This window comes from Grus americana, chromosome 1, assembly GCF_028858705.1.
Source record: "Grus americana isolate bGruAme1 chromosome 1, bGruAme1.mat, whole genome shotgun sequence".
NCBI lineage: Eukaryota > Metazoa > Chordata > Aves > Gruiformes > Gruidae > Grus > Grus americana.
This window is the reverse complement of record NC_072852.1, coordinates 147,605,579-147,627,359: the sequence shown is the minus strand read 5'-3', so window position 1 is coordinate 147,627,359 and position 21,781 is coordinate 147,605,579. Positions and strand designations below refer to the sequence as shown.

The window sequence follows — 21,781 nt, the reverse complement described above, 5'->3', positions numbered from 1 at the left end:
TAATGCTGCACTCTGTTTTGGGCATCCTGTTATCAGAGAGATATAGACAAATTGGAATGAGATCAGAAAAGAGCCATAAAAATGATCCCATATCCCTGGAGATAATGACTTATGAAGAAACATCAGAAGAAGTAAATGTGTAAGGCCTTGTCTGAAAGATGACTGAAGCAGAGCAGGAAAACAGTCTGCAAATATGTGAAAGCAAAAAGGGAGGAGGATAATTCATCATAGCAACTATTAGTAATAGGATGAAATAATAAGTAACAACAATAAATTTTAAAAGGGCAACTTCAGGTTGAATCTAGGGAGAAATTTCTGACAGTGGAATTTGGGTTAGTTTGCAGAGAAGTTTCCCAGGGGTAAAAGTAAAAGCTGCATTCAAGTCATTTAAAACCAAATTGGACAACTCACTAGAAAATGCACCTTGCTATAGGGAACAATCTTCCATTGCCTGGGGAATAAGCTGGATGACTTAATAGGACATTTCACACTCAAGTCTTTATGACTGTGATATTTTTAATATGCATGGTCAACTATTTCAGGAAAGTATACATTTCTTCTGCTGTCAGGCCTGATAATACAAACACTTGCATGCAAACATAACTTTTAAGAAGGCAAGTAGCTCTGCTGACAGCACTGCACTGCTGACGTGCAAAAACACAAGCCTGAGCTCTTCAAGTTTTTGCAGGATCAGAGTCTTAGATCTTGCAGTTGTCAATATCAAAATGGTGTGTGTGTACAGGTAACCACATCATTTACGGGTATGTGAAGAAGTGTGCAGAACAAAAGATGGGGGTCGAAAGCGTCAGTGATGATGCATTATTATTGTTATTATTATTGCTATTGCTATTACTACTTATAAATGACTGGTACTGTGGAATTCAGCTTTGTTTCTTAACTGTTCACCTTTTTCATCTCCTGCTTTCACCTCTGTGCAGAGTGTTCATTTCTATACTCTGTTTTTTAATATTTGGTATTTTTTTGGTATCCTAAAATGTCTGTTGATTGAAAAAAGAGACAGGCTGAACTGAAAACTTGACCCTCCCTCAGATGAAGAAGAGATGGTTGCCAGGCTGTGGATTTAAATGGATATGAGGGTAACCCCATATTTTCCCCTCAATTACAATAATGTAATGTTGAACTCACTTCACCATTCATTAGCAGGGGAGACAAGCTCACAGGCATTCAGATAGGTATGTTCCCTAAACCACCATGGTTTTTACATGTGGGTTTTTTGTGTTCTTGTTTTCTTTTCTTCCCTCCTCCCTCCCCGATGGGCTGTGTGTGGGGCTGGCAGCCTGGTGGTGCCGCAGTCCAACGCCCGAGCCTCGGGACTCTCCAGCAAGGGGTCGAGCAGCAGCAGCTCCAGTGAATCCGAGAGCAGCTCAGAGTCTGACTCAGAGAGCGAAAGCAGCTCCAGCGAGAGTGACGGCAGCAAGCCCTCGCATTACTCCAGCCCAGAGGTAAGGGCTTCTGCTCTCTTTGATTTAGGGCGGCAATCCGTCATTACACCCACTCAGACCTTTTTCCAGCCAAGCCGACACAAGGAGTCTGTGGGGAGATGCACAAAAAAACTGGAAGAGAAAGGCCCAGGGATCCTCCTTCTGGCGTGCTGTGAAATGCAAGTGGCAGGGGATCCTGGGGCAGATTAAAGCATTTGAAACAAAAATGATGAAAGAAATAACCCTGTGATATTTTCCTCAAATTGGAGATGAGTGGAGCACCTTGCAAGGCTCACAGCTTGCTTGAAGTTTTATGCAACTCTGCCTCCATAGCAATGGCTTGCTTAGTGCGTAAGTCCTGATGTGGGCTCCCAGCACTGCAAGGCAATTCTACACAGGGAAGCTATTACAAAATCAGTTTGAGGGTGGATTTTTAAAGCAAAACAGTTGTTTTTCACTCACACACTTCCCTCGCCTCGCTGTCTAAGTGAATTATTCTCTGCTACTGCTGCCTTTGTATGATTTATTTTAATCCACTTCCAAAATGGACTAAACTGAATTACTCATGGTGCAAAACATTAAGCCCAAACTTGTCATCTGGAAAGCTAGTACTGAAAATTTCCACAAGTAGACGAGCCCTACCCAAATTACAATTAAGCTGCCAGTGCTATGCCACCTTCTACTTTCACCTCTGCAGAGGCTCAACAGACACAACAAGGCTGCTTTCTCTCCTCTGCTTTTCTACCAGGATTGACATTTTTACACGTTTTAGTCAATACACACCTTTAGAATAAAACCATGAACTCCACAGCCACATCACACACATTAATGTATGTAAAAATATTCAAAAATCTAGCAGCAAGATTGTAAATACACTTGAAATACAGTCAGTGTATTTTCCTACTCCACATAAAGCATCCAATCACCGGACTACTCCCCCCAAAACTATGCCTCACCTATTCTCTCACCCTGAAAAATTATACCGAATAACCAGCAAGCCTTTCCTCATCTTTTGCTCAGTTATTTGGGGCCATGTTTCCTGTCAGACAAAATGCAGCACGCACAGAAACATCCTTAATATATTTTTCTCAGGTTTTGTCACTTTTGTTCCTTATTTAACACTTATCTTCCTTTCTGTCTTTCCTTCACTGTACTTTCAGATCCATTTCCAGTTAATTTTCCTCTCACTTTGTCCCTTTCCTAAATCTCTCTCTCTGGTTCTCTTTCCTTTCGTCCCTATTCTCTTGCTTCCAATCTCTCTTCTGTGTTGCCCTCTCTGCACTACCCCATGTCTTAGTTCCCATTCTGAGCTCTCTCATCCGACCCGTTTGGACCTTGTTCTCTCTCTGCCTAGCTCCCCACTGGAATTAGTGCTGAGATCTCGTGCTCGCTCCCTGCAGGATCTCAGAAGGTGGAAGAAAAGGGATAAAGAGAAGAAAGAGAAGGAACCATTGTTGAGGGGAAAGAAATACAAGATAAAAGGAGGACAAGCATAGAACCCAGGAAGGAAGGAGTGTTTACTATCTAGGCAGATACCCATGCTGCTTGGACCTGAGAGCAGCAGTTCCTCAGGGAATGCGGGAAGTTAATTAACTGAGGCAGGTCATGGATTTCATAAAGTTGAGCAGGGGACTGAGAGTCATGGAAACGTGGAGGAAGTGCCTTCTCTTCAGCATTTTATACATATCCTCTTGAGATCTGTGGAACTACTTTTGTACAGAGCCTGAGTTATCAGTGATCGTTGTCACGAAACAGCTGCGCTGCTCCAACAGATTGCTTGTCTCTTTGCATTATATTTGTGTGGTTTGCCTTCTAGGACATGCTGTATGAAACATGCTTATACAAAAATGTAAAGGACTTAAAAATGTGATGGCTGCAGTGGTTTTCATAGGTCATACCTTGATGCAATATGGGAGAGGCCACACATGGATAGGGTCAGGGCGTCCCAGGAAAGTACAATACCCAAGGGCCAGTGCTTTCCCAGGCCCATCATATGACTGATGGCACCAGTTCAAAACGTGCTTTGGTGATGTCTCTGACTGGAAGTCCTGTCTGCTTTGCATTAATGCTTTAACTTATATTTATGCACCCAGCAAAGCCATCTGTCTAAAGTACATACCATGTTCTTACCTAGTAAAAGGAGAGAGACAGGTCATTGGAAGCTCTGTAAAAGGAGGCCCTGTCCACCTAAATTTAAGTAGTGGACTCAATTCCAGTCCTAGTCTTAAAATGAATTTCATCTATTGGATAAGATAGAAAAAGCAAATACATCTTTGCTTTTGCTTTAGGATAAATCGATAAATTCAGGTACAATGAACTTGAGTACTCCAGCACAATGCTGGACAGGAAATCCGTATTTCCACATTGGGAGGAACTGAATGTGGAAATCTGCAGACCATTATGAGGCCTTCATTCTTTTCTTTTTTTTTTTTTTCCTTAATCTGAAATACTATATACTCAAAGATTCTTATTTCTAGGACAGTGTGTCTTCTGCATTTGAGGTTATATGGAAATTCAATTGCTGTTTCATTTCTTCTATATTTTTTCCTCATCTCATTTTGAGATCTTTGAGTTGTTCTCAGGTGTCTAAATGCGGTTGCCTAGAGTGTAAAAGCAGCTCATTGTAAAGCATACATATAAAATAGATTAGATGAATTGCCCCCTAAAAGTGTCTGTTTCTTTCCATTGACTATTTAGAGCCTGTAGTGACTAGCTCAGCTGTCTACACTTTATGTCTGCAGTAAACTAAGAATAATGGCTGAGCTAGAACAGGAGACAACATTCAGACTGGTTTCAGTGATGTGGACAAATTAAGGTGCCTCAGACATTAATGTGAGTAGTTACAGTTTTGTGGACTGCCAAACCTGAAATTATGAACAAGGGACTGAGGCTTCTATCTCCTGTTTCTTTGCTGAAGTCATGAATTCTTTGCATGACCTTAATTAACGTCATAAATGAGGATGCTGGAAAACAATGACGTCTTGTCCTTGCAATTATTTCAGATGGTAGGAAAAAAAAATTGGGTGTCAAGTCCATAGAAAGAGCTACATTTCAAAGGCTAAGAATTTGGTTTGTTTGTTCTTTGCTCCATTGAATTATCCTGCAGACCTTTAATAAGGCTGAATCAGGTTAGACAACCAGGAATTCCCGCTATGCAAGGAGGACTAGAGGGAGGGATGAGCAGGAAGGAAGTGGAGAGGCCATTGCATGGGACAAAGCGTCAGTGGCTAGTCAACAGTAACCGGGCCAAAAGAGAGAGGTGTGCTGTCCTGGGCCCCGCCAGCCCCACGCACCAGATGCAGCGTCCTTTACAGCTTCCGTTGCTGAGACTAGTTCACAACCATTAAAGTTTTTCCTCTTTTTCAAGGATTCACATATACTTTTTGTCCATACTTATTCCATCATCACAGGATATACTCTTTCATTTCAAGTCCCCAGGTTGTGACTGACCAGGTCAAAGCTGAAGTAATTTGTAGGGTTATGCTCTTCCCCACCCTCCTCTCTCAATCAGCAGAGAGCCACCTCCTGAGCACTGTGTATCAAGTCCCTCAAGTGCCTGGACATCAGTACCAGTGGCTGAGGAGCCACTGCCTGTGAATCCCTGCTGTTCCCTCAAGTGCTGCGTGGCATTGGCTCTCTTCTCTTTAGCTTGGAAAATAGGAAGAATGTGTGTACCTAGCAGACTAGCTAACTGGTGAGCATGCTTATGTCACCTTGCCAACCTTTCTTCACTGATAGATTTCATTAGGCAGACAGGGAAAGAAGAGTTGTAGTTTTAGGGCTGCAGGGTGGTGGGGTATGTTTTCCATATCTGTCTTCCAAAAAGTTTTTGCTTCCCATGTTAAGTAGAGCCATGAGTCAATTTCCTGACTCGTACACTCAGAAGAAAAGGAAATTTTCTAGACCAACTGTAGACACTACCTTTACCTTTGCAAATAGGATTCATGAGCTTTAGCTGTCTGTGGACTATTTTTGACAAAGACTACAAACTAAAGTCTCCCTTCCCTCCAGAAAAGTCTTTGTGGCAGGAGCCACCTCTTGCAGTATATGTGCACCATGCCTAACACATAGGAATCCCCAGCTCTGCTTTCATAAAGTGTTAGCAGCAGTACTAATAGAAGTACCAATAAAGTCATTGTCATGGTAGTAATCGTCATAGTCGTCGTCATCGTCATCATCACCTATGCCTTAAATACAATCAAAAGGCACCTCATTTGTATGGGGATTGCCCTGAACCAAATCTTTGATAGCAGGACAGCACAACCAAGTTATTATAAGGGTAAATTAGTGTGTGGATTGACAATAGGTTGAATTGTGCAGGGATGGCTGATAGCTCAGTCCTACCCCACAGTCGGCTAAGTACATGCACATATTATAGGCTATCTAATCTCTCAATGAAAGTGGTGTCATGCTTCAAGTTTACCATGGCATTAGCTACACCTTAGGTCCCTCTTTGTAATAACAAGCGTAGAGTGACCCTGTTACACTTACAGTGTTTAACAGCCCTTCACTCCAGAAAGTATTTTTGAATAATGTTTTAACAAAGGTTTCTTTTGGATACGTGCCACTTGTGCCTCTGGTTGTACTTGTAGCCTTGGAGAGATCTGAGATATATAGACTGTGTGGGAGTCATCTCACCTAAATTTGGACCCTTTTACTGTAGATACCTACATCTGCTCATCACCTCAGCCTCCCCTTTACAGTCGGTGGAGTGGAATAGACGTTTTTAGGGCCCAGCTCATCTGGCCTATTTCAGATGTCTATTTCAAGAGGGAACGTTTCACACCCTAGAAGAGTAGTCCACTGAAGGAACTCGTTGACTAGCTTAGATATAGGTGTCTATGTTGTACAGATGAATCCACCCACAATTTTTAAGGAAGCGTATCTCATCCTTCTGTTTCTCAATGAAGCCTGGCACATGTGTATATCTGTGGTGCATTGGTCCCTGGAACTATCTTTGTCTGGTAGAGTTTCCTGGTTTGGGTTTTCATGCCAAACCCATACTTCATTGCAAGTCAGCTTCACCACAGACTGTTATTCCTATCGTTGCTGCCAATCAAGGCACCACCAGCTTTACCCCAATTAAAAACTGACCAGTTCTCTTCAAGGCCTTGAGGGCGGCATATTGCCATGACACAAAAAAATAAGGAACAGAGACCATTCTGCTACCTGATCGCTCTGGATATATATTCATATATATTTCCATCCTTATGTGCTGCTGAAAATGTCCCACTTTGACCAATCCAACTTTTCTTCCATAGAATGGTATCTGACTTGCTCACGGGGTGGTGTAGACTGGAGAATTAGGGATTTTCTTTTTCTTCCACAAATGATTGCAGTTAGGTATGTAAAGTGGATTGTCAAAAACTTTCAAGTGAATTTTCCAAATCCCTTTTTTTATTAGGCCTGCTCTTCATTCTTGGCTGCCATGATTTTGTTGTCTGGCAAGGTACCTTGTGTTTTTCAGTGATTTTAAAGTACAGTACTTTTCAGTTAGAGCAATCAATTGAATAAATTACTTCCAAAAGTGAATTGGCACCACTCATGTACACTGACAATCATCTCAAATATTCTAAAACTGTATCAGGGTTCAAAAATAGTGAGAAAAGTTTAAAAATTCTGATTTTTAAATTTTGGATTCTTTTAATTTATCTTCTGGGCTGCAGGGTTTTTACTTTTAGCAGATGCATCTTAAAGGGGTTTTTTTTAACAGACACATCTTCAGGTTTTTTTCAGCAGCCACAAGAATTTGAATTTTTATTTAAATAAACCCCAGATGTACATCTAAGCCCATGATTCTGAGAGCTGAGGCTTTAAGAAAAAATAACGGGTGTCCTGAAACTCCTGACAAAATTAGTAAAGCTGGCAACGTTGTTGATCCTTTTTATTAGACTTCATAGTTGGCTTATAGGTTGGTGGGACTGTAGTTACTCTGCCTAAATAGCAGACATATCACTCTAGGAAAGTACCATGTTGCCAAGTTATGACACTGTAGCAGTTAATCACTGTTTTCTGCTGGTTTACTGTGATCCCTTGAAATCCATATTTTGTGAACCACTGTTTTCAAGAATTTCAAGGTACATAAAGAGACAGAACAGGATGTAACAGAAAAGCTGGAAGTTTTTTTGAACTTTCAAGCTGTCCTCACTCTGCCTTATACTTATTGGCAGAGGTATATTTTCCCCCGTGTGCTTCTGATGTATGTCCTTTTCTTAAATACATCTGAACAATGGAAAGACTTCCAAGTGTAGTGAACCTTTTATTCTATATATAGTAAATTCAGTATGTGCATAATGAATGTCATCAAACAAATCTATCTGTATTTTCAGCAGCAATCAAAAAAAATGCTATTTATTTTAGAGTTAAGAGTTGTAAAAATACATCTTCATCCAAGAGAAATGCTGCCCAAGCATTTTCAAGATTTACTGCTCAGGAAAGAATTTCCTCATGTAAGATATTAGGGAGTATGCTTAAGAAAAAATAAACTTAAAGTAATCCAGCAAACTTCCCATAGGTATTAGATAGCTTGATAATGAATAAATTAGGTGCTTTTGCGAGAAGGAATATTTGTATCATATGAATTCCAGTGTCTAACTTTTTTGCTTCTTTTAGGAGCCTTTGCTCCCTGTAGAGTGAACACAAGCCTCAGTGGGTGATTCTGGAAACTCCCTTGGCTGTGCAGGAAACCGGTGTTGCTCTCAGGCACCTCCTTTAAATAAAGAGTTAAATAAGAGACTCAAAAGTTAGAGACTGTGGATATTCTCTCTTGAGCAAACTTTCTTCCAGAGCATTGATGGTTTTCACGTTAGACTCATGACATGCTTTTTGATCATTCATATGCAATAGCCTAGTGGATCAAATTTTGGTTCCAGTTAAGGAAATTAGGGGACTTTTCACATTGGCTTCTGTGGGGTTAGGTTATGGCTGGTCATCTACTCCATCATTTATTTCTTTTGGATTTTTTTGCCTTTCCTCTTCATTTTATTACATTCAAATTGCTGATTGCAAGAAGCACCAGAAAACACTTGCACATTATTCTGAAATAACATTGTCTGAGCTGTGGTTACATTTGAAATCATAATTATCCCACTTCTTCACTGTCCAAACACAATTATATTTTAGATGCTCTCTTGTAACTTGATCGTGTTGTGACAGGAATGAAGAGGAAAAACTAACAGCCACACAATACTCACAAAATGAGCACTTGACAATACCGCCACACAACAAATGTTTGTGGGATCTCACAGGATTGTAACATCAATACCAGGCAGATTACATGAACTGCCTGGTTAGCCCTCCAGCTCCCCACTACATGCCTCTTTGTATGCTTTTTAAATACTTTTTGTATTTATTGTGATGGCGCAGAACACAAAATACATATCCCTAGCTTACCTGCTATCTCTCCTCCCTTAGCCTCAGCTGTACCCCTGCCTTGTTTTCCTCCCTTCCTATCACCTTTATATTTTCTTTTATTTGGAAACTTGGGAGCGTTTCCCAGTAAAGCGGATGCCAGTAGCGCTGCATGAATCATCCTTAGAAATGATGAATCACGAAAGACATCCTCCCTCCCAACCTCATTCAGAAACCAAAAATATCCCCGCTTGCATGGCATGGCCCACACCTTCCATCCCACTGTGCAGGACCAGGGCCAAGGGGTTGCCACGGCTTGGGGGTGGCTCTTTGATCTGCAGTACCAGGAGGGACCCAGCATTTCGGCGTCCCTGAGGGAGCCCCGGGGTGATGGCAGCAGGGGCTTGGCACTATGGTCATTGCCATCTGTTTCCCTTTCAGCCTGAGCCACCCTCATCCAACAAGTGGCAGCTGGACAAGTGGCTGAATAAAGTCACCCCACACAAAGCACCCATCCTGACCCACCATGATGGCCCAGCTCTGGATGCCCATCCCTACTATGGCCGTGTGAAAGCAGAACGACAGGAAAGCGAGAAGACCCCAGCTGCCGGCCCAGTTGAGCACCGCAGCGGGGAGGGTCGCACTGCCGCCGCCACCACCACTGCCGCCATTGGGGACGGACCACGACCCAGGACCGCCAACAAAGCACCGGGCAGCAAGGGCAGCCGGCAAAAGTCACCCCCCGCCGCCGACGGCGGACCTCCAAGGCGGGCAGCAGGGAAGAAGGCACCGCGGCGGGCTGACAGGACCTCTGCCGGGGACGGTCCCCACTGCCACAGGGTGGAAGAGCCCCCCGGGAGCCACAGCTTTCCAGAAAGCACTGCTGGCGAGGCACCAAGGGCCCGGTCTGGCGGTGGCGGCAGCAGCGGTGGTGGCTGCAGAGCAGGGCACCGCCGGGAGCCCCGCTCGGCCGCAGCTGGAGAAAAACGTCGGGCTCGGGGGCCGAGCAAAACGGCGCCCAAATCCAAGGAGTTCATCGAGACTGAGTCTTCATCCTCATCGTCCTCCTCCGACTCGGGTTCTGAGTCGGAGCGGGAGGAGCGCCCGCTGCCTAAGGCGGCGGCAGCGGCCGGGGTCGAGCCGCACGCCAAGGACACGGGGACCGGCGCCGCCAGCAAACCCCACGGCGGCTGCAGTGCCTTTGGCTCAATTAATGCCAGGACTAGTAGTGAAATAGCAAAGGAGCTGGAGGACCAGTTTTACACCCTGGTTCCTTTCGGTAGGAATGAGCTCCTGTCTCCTCTGAAAGACAGTGATGAGGTAAAGTCCCTGTGGGTCAACATTGACTTGGCTCTTTTGTCCAGGATTCCAGAGCGTTTGCCTGAAGAACCGCTGGCCATGAGCACCGGAGCAAACCAGGTGGCCAGCCTCCCGCAGGGTAGTAGTGCTGACCCCCCCGCAGAGAAGGGTTTACCGAAATCTAGAAGGAAACGCAAGGTGAGCTTCAGGGGGACCGATCGGGATGGGTTGAGGGGCCTCCAGCACGTGGGAGGCATGCATCGCTTGTGCCTACGTCCAGTGCTCGGTGACAGTGTCTTCTCTGGGCTGGCACTTCAGAGCTGGGCTTTGTCCCCGCTCACTGCATAGGAACTGGCCAAGCCCCAGGGGAGATGCCATCCCAGAGGGTGATGACACTCCTGGCCGTGAGGGATGACAGCCCCTTGGAGACAGCATTCACTGCTGGCACACAGCTTTCCACACCTTGGCAAAGACACTGCCTTTTAGTAGGATAGTTTTCTCTTCTGAGGATTCTCTCAAAACCTGAGCGTTTGGAGGTGATGCTTGGGTCAGCAAAGGGAATATAAATGGCTATCTTGTAATTGTGTGCATGGTATCACTCTGTGTATGGAGAAGGGAGAGGCAGCATCCTTTTTCCCCTCAGATTGTCAACAGCCTTTCAGTCCCAGCAGGGAGCCCGGGTTTCATGGAGGATGCACTCGCAGAGACCTGGGACCTGCCTGGCTCTGCAACCTGCCTCCCTCGCACCACTGTGGCCCCCTTTTACCTTGGGGCTCTCAAACAGCTGTTAGAAGTGGAAGTGTAGTCTATTAGCTGCCCCCTCCCCAGCAGCACCCTCACAACAGCCAGGTGGGCATGGCCCTCTGGTCACATCCAGCCCTCCAACCTGCCTCTCCCGCACGCTCAGAAAGAGCCGCCGGTAGTGCTGGGGAGAAAACCCCTTCCGCCCCATGGCCCTAGCTGTCCACCAAGGAGGCTTTCTGGTCCATTTGTCCCAATATGACCCCAAAAGTCAGTCTGAACTGGTATCGTCATTGGCCCAATTTCTGGACAGTTTTACTGTGCCGTCATCTGTTGCCCTCTGAGCTACTGTACCTCTTCAGATTGATCTGTATATTTTTGGGCACTGTTTATCTAAAACAGTCTTTCTTAGTTTTATCTCTTTTCATTTTTTCGTTCTTTTTTTAGCATCTGAAAGGTGGCAACCCTGTTCTGGCCACTGGTAGAGCCATAACAGAGAGCCCTGATAAGTTTTGAGATGTGTTTGTCTGCATTTTCTTTAGGAAGTAGCATGAAAGTAATTGCACAGTACAAAATGATGGGAAACAGGTCAAGAAAGTGTGGCAAAAGCAAAATATTTATGTTTTAGGCCATAGGAGATGCCAGTGTGATAGTGCCAGGCTGTATACCCAGAAGAAAACAGAAGAACATGATAGAAGAGTAAAATAAATGCAGTCATTCTGGAAATGCTTAATGTGACTTTCTGTGGCACATATTATCTTTTACTCTTCTGTCTTAAAGCACTGCTGCTGGTGGTGGTTTTAGTGATAGAATAAATACAAGGCATTCCTGGAGTACCAAATTGCCCCTCAGCCTGGAATAAGACCCTCAATGGGACAGCTGCTATGCAAACTCCCAATATGTGATCCCCCTTCCCAAAAGACTTTATGAGTAAGACTAGTAAGAATGGATTATCAGGCATAACTGCAAAATTAGAAACAGGTCCTTATCACTTCCACCTCTGTCATGATCTCAAGAAGATGGGCAAAGTAGAGACAGAGGAGGATAGTTAAGCACTGAGGTGTGAGAAGATCTTCGCTCCTGTGGAGTGTAAGCTACAACCTTCACCCCGTAGCAGCAGCCACAGTGGCAGTGGATAACACAGAAAATGTTGCTGTCATGCAGCAAGGCAATAAATACGGCAGATTTAACAGATCACAAGTAAAACTCTGCCAGCAATGGAAACTGGGGAAGTGTTAGAAGTGGAAAAGGATGTGGACATTGCAAGAGACTGGGAAAGCAGAGCCTTTCGGAGCCGATGAGAGAACCTAAGGAACATTATGTGAAATTAAATAGTAGAAGGAAACATTGGCGATCTTCATACTAGTAGGCCAGATAGGGCCAGGGTGCAGCCCCAAGCGGTGGCACACAGTCACTTGCTTTGTTTAACTGTTAACATGTTTTGGCCTGGGTCAACTCCAGTTCTTCCAGACAGTGTCTGGCCCTCACTCGGGACTGGACTAAGGTCCCTTCCCAAAAGGCAATCTGAATGCAGCATACCCTGGTTTGAAGGAGGAGCAAGATGAGTGCATGTGTGCGAGCTGTGCCATGCCGGTTGGCCTCAGGTCCAGTTGCTGATCTGTTGTATTTACTAGTATAGGCATAGTCACTGATGCCAAGAAAAGAGACGGAGAAACAAAAAAGTTATGAAATTGAGGATTAGGCAAGTGAAAAACCCACATGAGATGGGCAAAGAGGACAATATAAAGAAAAATATCCTCAGGTGCAGGTGGGGAAGTGGTTGAAACAATTCAAGTTTTATATTCTACTCCTTTGTTTATACACTGCCTCTTTAGATATTAGTTTTTTAAGACACGGACCAATTGTCTCTGATCCGTGTTAGGTATACGCTCAAAGAAAGTGTCATCATTAATACCAGAATGCCAAAAAATACCAGCCCCTGACTTGTTGAAATACTTTTGGATCCAAAACCTACAAGATTATTATTTTTCTCTGCATTCAGTGTGAGAATGAGGAAGAGTGCAGAGACATCAAGAAGACTCACTTGGAGCGAGAGAGTTCTTCACGATTAGCTGCCTCTGCCCACAGCATCACAACAGCAAATCACTGCAATATGAATGAAAATAGGTAAGCATTTTCCTTCTTATTTACCACTGAATCATACAACTAGTTGCAGTTTAATGCAGTGTGTTATTTTTTCCTTTAATAGGATTTATTTTTTAATTATCACATTTTATGTTGAAAAATTACCCATTGCATTCTCCTTTCTTCTGGTTTAATGAACAAGTTAGCAGCTCCTGACACATTTATATACTTGCATTTTTGTCCTATTGCACAAGGAAGTTGTGAGTTCAAGTGTGAGGCTCATGGAATGAGTAGTTATAGCTAGAGCAGTGCAATCGTCCAAGACATATTCCCAAACACTGTATTGTAGGTACCAATTCACACAGGCAACCATCTGATATCCTTTTCTTTCCTTACAGTGTTACGAGTTTCAAACTTAAAGTTTGACTATGTAAATACAATTATCTATAAACTCTATGGAAAATATTGAGAAAAATATTCGTAACAACTCCTTCAACACTCAGTTCCAGAATATAGTTGAGATCCAATATTTTTGAGATTACAAGCAATGTATTCTGTGGAATTAGTAGGTGTTTTAGGACAAGGAACTCAGACTTTTTATAAAAACAATGAGATTTTCAAAGGATGCAAGGCATGAAACGAATGATGAATATTTAGCATTTGCTGGCATGGTTTATGCACATAGATCCCTATCAATGTCAAATCAATCATACTGAGTTCCTCTGGAGACTCCCAGCAGTCAAACTTAGACATGCATCTTTTCAGAGTTCAGCTGCATGCTGCTCAGTACATGCTGGTGATCAGTATTTTAAAAAAATTAATAATTTTCTGGTAGTATCAGGGTATCTCTTGGGGTGAAACTGCTAAAATTAGAGAATAGTTGTATTTATTGTAGTAGGCTTGTCTGTTGTACTCATCACTGATGAGTTTGAGCAATTCTTGTCATTAACACTGGAAAAGATATATGGAGAAAACTAATATATATAGTCCTTATTCAAAAATATGCATTCAACTTCTTTGTCCTGACATGTCACATATGTTTCATAAAGTGAAAACAATACACAGAACAGTTTGTTTTATTGTGGGTGATTGCATGCAGGCATGCTGTTCCTGTTACCACAGTGTCATATGTTTTATGTCGCATTCATTTTCAGAGAATAGCATGGCTGTCATAGCTTGCTATGTCACAAGGTTAATTCTGTGCTTCCTGGAAGCAGGACAATAATTTGTGTTTTGCTTAACATTATATTCAGCACACCTGGTAGCAACTGTACATTAAAGAAACAAAGAAGGTCTTAAACATATATTTGCCTCCTAATTCTTCTCTGCTTCCAAGATGTTTCCATGGTTTATGCTACTGTAAGACACGATATCAAATGCTAATATTTCTGGAGCTGAGGACGGGCTACTGAGGCTGTAGCTAAACCAGCAACGCACATATCAGGACCTCCTGTCCCTTTTGCAACCAGCGGCTGCTCATGCTGGCACATCCCCCCTCCAGTTATGACGCCATAGGTGCCTGTGGGGGTCTCCTGTAAATTCATTCAAGAAAAACTTGTCTGAAACCAGAACTCTTCTTTTTTTTTTTCTTTTTTTTTTTTTTTTGGTGGGGTTGTTATTATTCAGCTCCCAGCAGAGCCACACAGAGATTTTGTCAGCATGACTGAGGGCTAATAGCAAAGAGAGGAGCGAAAACACCTTCAGCCATGAGCATTTTCTACTGTGAAATTACAGTCTAAGGTGCAGACTGAGCAAGGCTCTGCTTGACAAGAAAGGTTGCAGCGTCAAAAAATGTCAAAACCCCAAATATCTTGCATTTACGGCGGGTGCCACAATCTGCCCACTCCCAGCAGACCAGAGCTCTCTGCAGGTTGTTCTGCACAACTTCTCTGTGTGATTGTGCTGCTGCAGTTTGACTGCTCACAATACACTTAGGTGGGCCCTACGCAATGTGCCAAAGGCCATGTAGAAGGTCTGCAGCACAACTAGAAATTACAGCTACTCCTCACAAGCTCTGGACCAAGCTTTTGAGGCTTGGGTACACTTCCAAAGAGCTATGGCTTCTCTTGGATGTGTTAGGCCTGCGCTTTGACAGTGATGTATAAACATGGCTAGTCAATGCATGAATTTATCACAGAATCACAGAATCACAGAAGGGTGGGGGTTGGAAGGGACCTCTGGAGATCATCTAGTCCAACCCCCCTGCTAAAGCATGATCACCCAGAGCAGGTTGCACAGGATCGCGCCCAGGCAGGTTTTATATATCTCCAGAGAAGGAGATTTCACAACTTCTCTGGGCAGCCTGTTCCAGTGCTCGGTCACCCTCACAGTGAAGAAGTTTTTCCTCATATTCAGGTGGAACTTCCTGTGTTCTATTTTGTGCCCGTTGCCCCTTGTCCTGTCACTGGGCACCACTGAAAAGAGTCTGGCCCCATCATCTTAACATCCACCCTGTAGATATTTATATGTATTGATGGGATCCCCTCTCAGTCTTCTCCAGGCTAAACAGCCCCTGCTCTCTCAGCATTTCCTCATAAGAGAGATGCTCCAGTCCCCTCATCATCTTTGTAGCCCTCCGCTGGGCTCTCTCCAGTAGTTCTCTTTCTTTCTTGAACTGGGGAGCCCAGAACTGGACACAGGACTCCAGATGTGGCCTCACCAGGGCAGAGTAGAGGGGGAGGACAACCTCCCTCGACCTACTGGCCATGCTCTTCTTAATGCACCCCAGGATACCATTGGTCTTCTCGGCCACAAGGACACACTGCTGGTTCACGCTTAACTTCTTGTCCACCAGGACTCCCAGGTACTTCTTTGCAGAGCTGCTTCTCAGCAGGTCAGCCCCTAACCTGTACTGGTGCCTGGGGTTATTCCTCCCTTGGTGCAGGACTCTGCACTTGCCCTTGTTGAATTTCATATGATTTCTCTCTGCCCAACTCTCCAGCCTGCCCAGGTCTTGCTGAATAGCAGCGCAGCCTTCTGGTGTATCAGCCATTCATCCTAGTTTTGTATCATCAGCAAACTTGCTGTGAGGGTACACTCTGTCCCCTCGTCCAGGTCATTGATAAATATGTTGAACAAGACTGGACCCAGCACTGACCCCTGGGGCACACCACTAGCTACAGGCCTCCGACTAGACTCTGTGCCACTTATCACAACCCTCTGAGCCCTGCCATTCAGCCAGTTCTCAGCCCACCTCACTGTCCACTCATCGAACCCACACTTCCTAAGCTTGCCTATGAGGATGTTATGGGGAGACAGTGCCAAAAGCCTTACTGAAGTCAAGGTAGACTTTGAAAAGAGGAAAAGAAATGACAACATCAGCCCGCACATTCAAAATAGTGCTAAAGATCTTATTTTTCTTAGGGGAGAAGAAGGGCACAGTTGTCCACGTTACAGACCCCGATTCTTGCTTTCATAAACAGCATTGATGATTAAACCAAAACAGTTCATGTTGTGTTTTAAAGGTACTACACTGTGGGGAACAGGAAAGGTTCTGAATTATGATTCATGGCTTCTTTCACAGCTAGTTTTTAAAGACTTGCCGGATAAATGGACAAATGTATGATAAGAGCACATTTAATTAGTTCTGTTCCCTGAAATGATGTGCAGAAATAAAGCATAGTTTGTACCATATTCTTTTTTGTGATTCCATTAAGTGTATACTGTCTGATACAGTAACTATAAAGAAGTGAGAATTGTCCATAAAAAGTAATAGGCTGAATAAAGGGGAATGTGACAGGGAAAGGTATTGTGTTAAAATTGTCTGTCTGACCTTAATCACAGTTTTAGTCTTAATGCAAACTGTCTCCTTAGAAAAACTTTTACTTTGTGTGTGTTGCTTTAAGATTTTCAGCTAAATATTTTCTTGAAATTATTGCATCTGAAGTTTATTTCTGGGCATATTTTTACGGTCTGTTTGACTTCTCCTTATCCAAAGCTTCCCCCAAATAAAAGAAAGCTGAAAATGCCGTCTGTGTTACAGCTTTCTTCTTCAGAAGATGGAGCAGCTCACATTTCTCTACATCTACTGTTTGCATATGTTTCCTTTTGTCTGCAGTAGCAGCCTATCTTTCTTTGTCTTCAAAATCTGTACTGGATTAGTATAAACAGTGCTACCAAAGGCTGGGCATTGAGCACAAAGACAACCCAGTCATCTTTAAACACATTTCCTGGTTTAGTTCACATATGGTTTTATTGCCATGGCTTATAAATTGTCACCTGTAATGGTGAAATAGGGCTCCATAACCTGAACTTACACTTCAGAGCCTAATCTTCGTCTCCAGCTATCCCTTAAGAAATGGTGAGCAAGTGGCCATTTATCTCTGTATTTTTTTTCAAGTACTCCGATACAGACTTTATATTAACTCCAGAATTACAATTTGCCTTGAAGGGAAAAAGGAGAAACATGATACAAATTTGTAAATGAACTCTTGGTCCCAATACTGTAAGCTTGTTTCCAGATACCAATAGACTTTATCCTGCCAGTAGGTTTTAAATGCAAAGTTTTGGTAATATATAAAACATTTACCTTTCTCAAAGCCAGCTTTGTGACACTCCATTACTGTAATTTCCATTTCCAGCTTGGCAATACCAATAAATAAAAATGAGAAAATGCTTCGGTCACCCGTCTCTCCCCTCTCTGATGCATCAAAACACAAACACCCCAACGATGATTTAACTTCCTCCAGCAGACCTAATGGCAGCAGTCTATTACCTTCCATCTCCTCCAGCAAAAAACATAAGGGTGAAATCCAGTCACAGCCACATCCCGGAGACTTCAATGTAAGTTTATGCTGTTGTTCACAATACAAAGCCTAGCTGGGTATTTTTCACTTTGTATTGCAGTCTGGGAGAGTTTGGCAGAATGTTATGCAAAAAAAAATTGTAATAATGGATGTTGTATTGTAAGTTTATTTTTTCTGGTTTGGAGTCTAGCAAGGCACAGAAGAAAGAAAAGAGGGCAGGCTGTAAAGTGAGCAAATAACAAAGGCTACGTAAGCAAAAGGTGAAAGCTAATGGCCCCAAATGAATGGCTTCAGGCTTCCAGAGTATTGCTTGGGCACGATGCAAGCCCCCTGTATCCCCAAGTGTGGTACATAAGGCCTCTACTGTATAAGGCCTCTATCCAGCCGCTGCCTAAGCAGGAGTGTGCCTGCAGACAAGTTCTCCTACGTGTCTTACAACCAATTTTCTCAGACACTTCTACTTACTCTTGACACCGGTGAACAGCTTAGCAGCAGCCTCACAACTCAGCTCCATCAGAGCCCCGGTATTCAGATACTTACCAGAGAGTCTTGCTCACACTAAACGTGTCCAGAGCGTTCTTCCAGATAAGGCTGTATCACTACACCGCGTGGTAGCCACTGCCTTCGGAGCATGAAGAGAGAGGAGTAGATGCTGTCCCCATTTATGCGTGACTTCTGTGATTAGGATACTGGAGTAAAGAGCCTGTAAGCTCTTCTGACTGAGGGAATTCACATGTCTCTCACCTCTCAAAATCCTACCCTCCAGCCTACAGGACACTGCTGGGAGAAGATCTAGGGCAGAATATTGTCACGTCCTCCCCTTGAAGCTGTTCTGGTTTGTGTGAAACACCTGGAGGAAGCAATTTGGGTACCATCATACTGATGTCTGCTGCTGGAGCATCTAGTCAAGCTGTCAGGGCACTCTGCTGCTGCTAGAAAGGCCCATGCTCCTCTCCTTGCTACAAAAGCTATTTATATATTTTATCATATATCTATTTGTTGTACTCGTTATTTGATACATAAGAGGCTTCAAAAGCCTAAGGATTAGTGCCTAAGCAACTTTCAGGAAAACAAACTACCTGAGTTGTAGCAGTGGTCTCTTCCAGCCACTTTTGCTGTGGGGATAACTGGCCCCACAGTATATGTTAAGTATATATGTATATACTTAAATATATTTATGTATTTGAGAGTGGAGGGGGAAGTAGTAACTGTAATATTAATTTTGGACACTTTTTAAAAAACAAGTTATTATAAATTGTGTGTTTCAAGATATCTCACAGATGCCTTTGGTAAATTGAAATAAAATTAATTACATAAAAATATTCCAATAAAAAGGCATTTTAGCATATCATAGACATTCATTTATTTTTTAACTTATTAAATGTAAATTTTTAAACATTTTAACTTCTAAAACATAAGTTTAGAGGTTTATAATCCATTCAGAATTATAATGATATGATTCTTCACTGGGTATCTTGAAAACAATTTAAATTCCTTCACAGGCAAATGTGCTGGAAATCAAAAGTAAAAGGTGATTGCTTTATGATCCACACCCTTAGCAAATGTGTTTCACTGAGATTTTCTGCATAGCCTAGCAATGCACCATTTGGTCAACATTTTAACAACCTTTGCAATAAAATTCTTATGTATCTGATTATTCATCTGAAAACTTTAGCCTGCTGAACTGATCTGGATGTGCCATATAGAAGATGAGAGCTCATGAACTATAAATGTTGGAGTTAGCTTTGTTTTATCCCATCATCCCACCTGGCACCTAACTGGCATGCCCAAGCGGTCCTTTGCATTTCTGTCAGAGACCGCAAGCCAGGGAGTGGCTTGTATCCATCTGAGCTTTTTTCCGTTTCCCTATTGCCTTTCTGTCTGTCACCTGAAAACAGTGTTTTCTGGCAGTGGTTGTCAACCAAAAGCAACCCGGATCTCTCTGCTTTGCACTGTACCAGTGTGTGACAGCCCACGCAGCAGGTCACTCGGTGGGATGAAGGGCTCATGAGGTCACACAAAGAGCAGGGCTGCAGCTGAGGGAATGCATGAGATCCTGCCAAAAGACATATGCTTCCACTGTGGCACAAAGCAGTGATCTTTCAAGCTGATCAGGGACCTACAGCAGAAAGAAACCTGGACCTTGGGCTACAAATTCATACCGCACAGGCACATCAGCAGTGCAGCGCAAAACGAGTCGAACAAGTGAGCCTTGCTCTCCCAAGGCAAGGTACAGTGCTCGTTTGGAAGGTGAAGGCTAGACATGTAACTCAATCTTCTAAATACCCACAACAGATCTATTCTTTAATAATTGCACTTACTGTATTTCAGAGTGTTTTGATAGTTACTAATAGTTTAGCTCCATTTCTTCTGCATATCACATTGAAACTTGAGCCCTTTACAAAGTGCTCTGAGCAATATCTGTGAATTTGTGGTTATCAGTGACAGAATAGTTAGTTATACATACTCCATGCTGAAACAGGAGGAAAACTAACTGCCAATTTACAACACAATGCAAAGACGCTTTTTTTATTAGTTTATTAGTTGCTTTTTTGAAGTTAGTACCCAATTCCTCAATGTCTTCTCTGCTGTTTGTTTTCTAGAAAGCAATTCACATCAATTCAGAAAATGTTCTTCTCTGCAATAAGCCCCAGTCCCAAACAGAGCCTTGGTCACCTCTCTCCAGCACACCCAGGGACTGCAGAAGGACAAAGCTTATCTTTGATGATATGTAAGTACAGATTACTTTAAAATAAAGAAAACAATGTCGTTTGCTGTATTTAAAGACAGAAAAATACAATTTCTCCAACAGGAGCTGAATCATGGCCAGAAGTATTATAGTAATACTGTACGTTGAGCCGTGAATGAGACAGACTGTATAAACTCTTTAATTTTTCATCATAAATTAAAGCTCTGATCATCAGGGAGTAGTGAGGACTGGTTGTTCCCGAAAGGACGAGGGTCCAGGAGCCAAGGGGCAGAACACGTCTGACAGGGCAGGGGCCGTGCCAGCTGGGGGTCCAGTCCCAGAACACCCAAGCAAGGTGAGCAGGGCAGGCCCAAGGGTGGAATCAGGTTCAACCAAGAGCCCAGATCCTCAGGCAAGTCTGTGGTGATGAGGCAGGTCCAAGGTCAGGAAGTCAGGTCAAGATCAGCCCCGTGACTGCCAGGGGTGCCTAGTGACGAGGCAGCTCTGAGGTCCAGCCAGGAAGACAGTCCCCACGCAGGTCAGGGTCCAGATCAGTGAGGGCCATGGCCAGGCGCAAGCATGGCTGTGAGAGGGCTGAAGACAGGCACACTTACAATGAGCTTGGACAGGGAGTGAAGGCCCAGACCTGAGCTTAAATGGATTTCTTTGGACCATGGGCAGAGGGGGAAGGCCCCACATGAGGCAGATGAGGGCCATTAAAGCCATTAGTACCCTTGAGGCTCTGGCATTAATTATGCACACATCAGACTGTGAATACATACAGAACCATAGCAAGGTAGGGTGAGACGGGCACCCTTCTTGTGCACCCTTTGGAGCAAGGGGAGAGGGCATGTGGGAGCCTTTTATCCCTGAGCCTTGACAGCTGCTGATGTCATTGCTGCTGCTGCTCAGAAAAAGATATCACAAAGGCAGGGCGAGTAGGAAGCAGCAGTGGTTGGCATGAGTACCTGGAGAGATACCTGGCCCTCCCCACCTCCACTACATCCTTCAAACATCCCCTGCTCTCCTCCTTTGAAAATGATTTCATCTTGTAATTGTCTTCCTTTTTGGTAAATTAAAATTGCTGGTTTGTTTCCCAAGGTCATTTAGGATGTGCTATTATTTAGATGAGGTAGAAAGGTGAAAGTGAAGGTTGAAATCCTAGTATCTAGAAAATCCAGATTCCTTCTGACTGGTAATGTTCTGACCTGAAAATACTGATTTTTTTCTGGCTAGTGTAGAAGGGGTTCTGTTCAAGCTATGCCTCAGAGCACCTGGAGCTCCGTAAGCTGTGTGACCTTGACACACCTTTTGTACTCCCAGACATTCAGCCACAACATCTCTAGCTCTTTTATACCAAAGGAAACCCTGGGATAACACCCCTGTTTCCTCAGGAACTGCCTTCTACCAGAACTGGGATTCTTTTATTG

The 21,781-nt window shown here is 43.6% G+C and overlaps 1 protein-coding gene across 1 annotated transcript in view; it reads left to right on the top strand.

The window, feature by feature from the left end:
* The window catches only part of AFF3 (ALF transcription elongation factor 3), a 332,349-nt gene that overhangs the window by 277,885 nt on the left and 32,683 nt on the right, over positions 1-21,781 (top strand). The window contains exons 10-14 of the mRNA XM_054813187.1: positions 1,298-1,463; positions 9,234-10,289; positions 12,835-12,959; positions 17,498-17,699; positions 20,266-20,393. Of these exons, the coding sequence (XP_054669162.1) occupies positions 1,298-1,463; positions 9,234-10,289; positions 12,835-12,959; positions 17,498-17,699; positions 20,266-20,393 (1,677 nt within the window). The remainder of the gene's footprint in view (positions 1-1,297; positions 1,464-9,233; positions 10,290-12,834; positions 12,960-17,497; positions 17,700-20,265; positions 20,394-21,781) is intronic.